The sequence below is a fragment of the Micropterus dolomieu genome, unplaced genomic scaffold (genome assembly GCF_021292245.1).
Source record: "Micropterus dolomieu isolate WLL.071019.BEF.003 ecotype Adirondacks unplaced genomic scaffold, ASM2129224v1 contig_13336, whole genome shotgun sequence".
Classification (NCBI taxonomy): Eukaryota; Metazoa; Chordata; class Actinopteri; order Centrarchiformes; family Centrarchidae; genus Micropterus; species Micropterus dolomieu.
In genome coordinates, this window is record NW_025742322.1 from 7,877 (window position 1) to 11,829 (window position 3,953).

Here is a 3,953-nt window from a genome sequence, read left to right on the forward strand (position 1 = left end):
GGATCTCTTCCCTGCACTGTATAAAAAGTGCAGGGAGATGACTTTTGTTATGAATTGGTGCTACAAAAAAAAGTGAAACTGAATACATATGAAATAACAAACCTGGATGTTTATCTGGACATGTAAACTCCTGAATTTCAGAGTGAAAGCAAATGGCTGCTTATTGTAAAAAGACTCACAAATGTCTTAAAATTAAATAATAAAGTCTATGTTGATGTAAAAATGTATCTCTACAATAACTAATCCTCTATTTCACTGCTCATGCCTAAACTCCAGTGTTAGCTGACAGATTAGATAAAATATGCTTGTCAGCTAGTTAACATTAGATGGCTTATTTTAAGTAAAAGAAATGCTAATTATGAAACTCTGAAGGTAGGAAAGTGTATTAAAGCAGCTAGATAGGCTAGCTAACTACTGACATTAACCTGCAGTGTCTCCACCAGCTTGTGGTGGACTGGACCGGAGCAGCTGCACTGTGAGTGATACTGCGGGCAGACAAGACGTTCAACTAAAGTCAAAGTTAGGCTCCTTTTTAGGGGTGTCTGAAATCGTGTTTTAAGACTGAGGCATGAATATGGGAAATATATTGTAACATTTACAAATACAGGTAAGAAAGACCCCCCTAAAATAGGGGGGCCCTAAAATTAAGGCTTGGACCCTGCCCTCTTTGGGGGGGGTCCAAGCTCTGTCAAGCTCTGTTGTGTATTCACTTGTATACATCATCCTTTTTTAAACTTTCAACTTACACAGCTGGGGGAGGGGGAATATACAGAAAAATATTTATTTTTTTATACATACAATGACCCAAATATGCCATCTGTAATTAAACAAGGGAAGGATAATGTCCTATAATCACAGCGTCGTCTTCCCCTAGCAGTTGTATTTGTATTGAATTTGAATGTATTTTGCAGGTTAGAGTTTAAATAATTCAGCTGTTTCACTTTCATTTAATTGTCGATGGTTACAGGAGGAGAGCTAGGCTCTGCTCTCAAATCTCTCCCAGCTGATATGATCCTTCTCTCCTGCATCCTGATCGCTCTTGTCGCTGCATTTAAAGGTAAGCTGTGAGCATGTGAATAAATCTGCTTCAAACTGACTCATCTGAGGTTTATGTTTAAACAAAGAGACTGCTGACATGTTGCATGTTGTAATGTCCTGTGATCCTTCATATGGCATGTTGAGGGTAGATCAGCTGTGCTTTAACACTGACAGACAGTTTAAACTGCAGCTGATCAACAGATAATACTAGTAATCGTTAGTTAGTTAGTAACAGTGAATAATATAAAATAATAATCTAATCTGAGAATGCCCCACAAATACAGAAATCTTATCTAAAATAACTGAAACCAAAACTGAAAGTGAAACTGAATGTTTATGCTGGAATCAACCCCAAAGTATCAGTTTGACGTGGACATTTTTCAGGCATTTACTTGGCTGGTACAAACTGAAATCACTCTGCAGATGAACATTAAGATTCCCTGTGCATTCATCAGAAAAAAAAAAGACATCAGGAAGCAGCTGATGGCTGCAGCTCTAGCAGCATGACTACCTTATTTTTTTAATTCTAGGCAATCCGTTACCGAGGACAGGGCAGATAAATCACTGTTCTCCAGGGGAAATTAATGGGATGGATGCCATATCTGTCAATATTAAATAAAAAAAACATGCCTATTAAATAAATCCTGACTGTAACGGCTGTAAGCTAGTGTTTGGTCTTGCTGTTTTTAAATCTGTAAGATCATGATCTTATTAACTTGTGAAGGGGTGTCCCCGAATAGTCAAAGTTTCGATGCTTCAAAAGAAGAAACCTGATTTGGCCTCCACTGTAGAGTCGCTTCAGGTGCAGGCTCCGCTGTCAGGACAGGAAACACATGCTAAAATAATAAAATCAACTTATGTAGACACTTCCAGTAGAATCGATTTTGTTGTTGATTTATATTTAATTAATTAGTCAACATTGTAATGTAAAAGTATTAGTTCCTTTAATGTAGTATACATAAATTGATTTGAGCCCATTCTGTATATGTAGCACATAACGAGGGTATCTATGTCAGTGTGCAACATAGTGTATAGCAAATAAACAATTTTACTAGTAATAGTATCTTATTAACACGGGCTATTGATTTAATCTGTCAAAATAAGACTTAAACTCCATCTAGCAACATCAGTTAACAGAAAAACCATAAAGTCAGTTAATTGAACATTTGGAGAAAAGTCTTTGCACGCTATAAATCATCCACAGAAAGAAAGCTAATCTTACAGCACAACTTCAGGAGCTAACCCTAGCCACAGTTGGCATATACTGCCTTAAAACCACATGTAACCTAACCACATGTGTAACATTCTGTAATTTGTGTGATTACAAATATTAAGAAGCGGTAGCTATTTTGATGGCGAACACATACCAAGACCCATGCATTTAGACTTTTGTCAGTGCTTTTGACAAATGCTAATCAGTCACTTATTGTTGTCACAACGTGTAATGTAGCAAAAAAACAAAAACAAAATGCATTAAGTTACATCCTTGAAGCTGATGATACACGGGGCAACTTTTAGAGCAATCGTGCAGGGCAACGTTGCCATTAATGAGTAAAGATTACTATCGTAATCCCCTTCCCCCACCACTCCACCACCCGCTCCGCACCACCGCTATCCGTTCAAAACATAGTCGGACTTGTGTAGTGTATAACATATGTGCATTTGACCATTACAGTTTAAAAAAACACTCTAGCAGCTGGACAGAGGCTCAGTGAACTCTTAAGGGGGAGTAATGATTGATGGGTGTGTAAACAGTGAACCCTCCTATGGAATTTGACCTCTGACCCAGTGTTAGGGGGGAGTAGTATTAGTGTTTATGTAGGGACTGAACCCTTATATGGTGTCTAACAGATGTTTACACTTATCCTACAGCACTGTGCCCTTATATGGATTGTAGCCTTAGTTTGCAGACTCTGACCCTTATATGGTATTTTGCAGATACCTAAACATGTCCTATATAAGCTGTGTTTGATGTACAGAGAGACAGAGTGGCCATCGGGCTGGGTCACTCTCCAAGCTGCTGCAGAGCTTGTAATTGATGCTGAACTCCTTGATATAATAAACTTTTATGATCAAGAACAGTGTCAAGCGGATTTCTTCTCAACACATAATCGCAGCATTATTGTTCGGACACCACAGTCTCCAAAAGTAGACTAGGAGCCAGAGCATTCAGCTATCAAGCTCCTCTCCTGTGGAACCAGGTTCCAGTTTGGGTTCAGGAGGCAGACACCATCTCCACATTTAAGAGTAGGCTCAAGACTTTCCTCTTTGATAAAGCTTATAGTTAGGGCTGGCTCAGGTGAGTCCTGAACCATCCCTTAGTTATGCTGCTATAGGCCTAGACTGCCGGGGGATTTCCCATGATGCACTGAGCTCCTCTCTCCTCTACTTTCTCTCCCTCTGTATGCAACCTCATCCCATTATTGCATGTTACTAACACAACTTCTCCCCTTTCCGGTAGTCTTGTGCTTTCTCGTCCCTCTCCTCTCTCCTCCTATCACTTCCTGCAGGTTTTCTGGCTCTGGAGCTGTGGAGTCTGGATCTGTGGCTGCGGGTCACCTGCTGCCCCCGTGTTCCTGCTCGACACCCTCTGCTACAATTATTGTTACTAGTCCTATTGCTGTTATTACTGTTATTATTATCATTAATATAATTGTGTTATTGTGTTTGGAGCCAGGGAGGAATGATTGAAAGTCAGTGCTCAGCTTCAATATGTAATGTTAAGAACCACAAATCAAGCCAGAAATCTTGGTGTAGTCATGGACTCAGACCGGAATTTAAGCAGCCACATTAAGACAATTACAAAGTCAGCCTACGATCACCTGAAGAATATATCAAGGATTAAAGGACTTATGTCTCAGCAGGACCTGGAAAAACTTATCCATGCATTTATCTTCAGTCGACTCGACTACTGT

The 3,953-nt window shown here is 39.6% G+C and overlaps 1 protein-coding gene across 1 annotated transcript in view; it reads left to right on the forward strand.

Moving 5' to 3' along the window:
• Positions 1–1,000: 1,000 nt before the first annotated feature.
• Positions 1,001–3,953, forward strand: part of LOC123966392 (coxsackievirus and adenovirus receptor homolog) — a 4,960-nt gene continuing 2,007 nt past the window's right edge. The window contains exon 1 of the mRNA XM_046042561.1: positions 1,001–1,057. Within this exon, the coding sequence (XP_045898517.1) occupies positions 1,009–1,057 (49 nt within the window). The 5' untranslated portion in view covers positions 1,001–1,008. The remainder of the gene's footprint in view (positions 1,058–3,953) is intronic.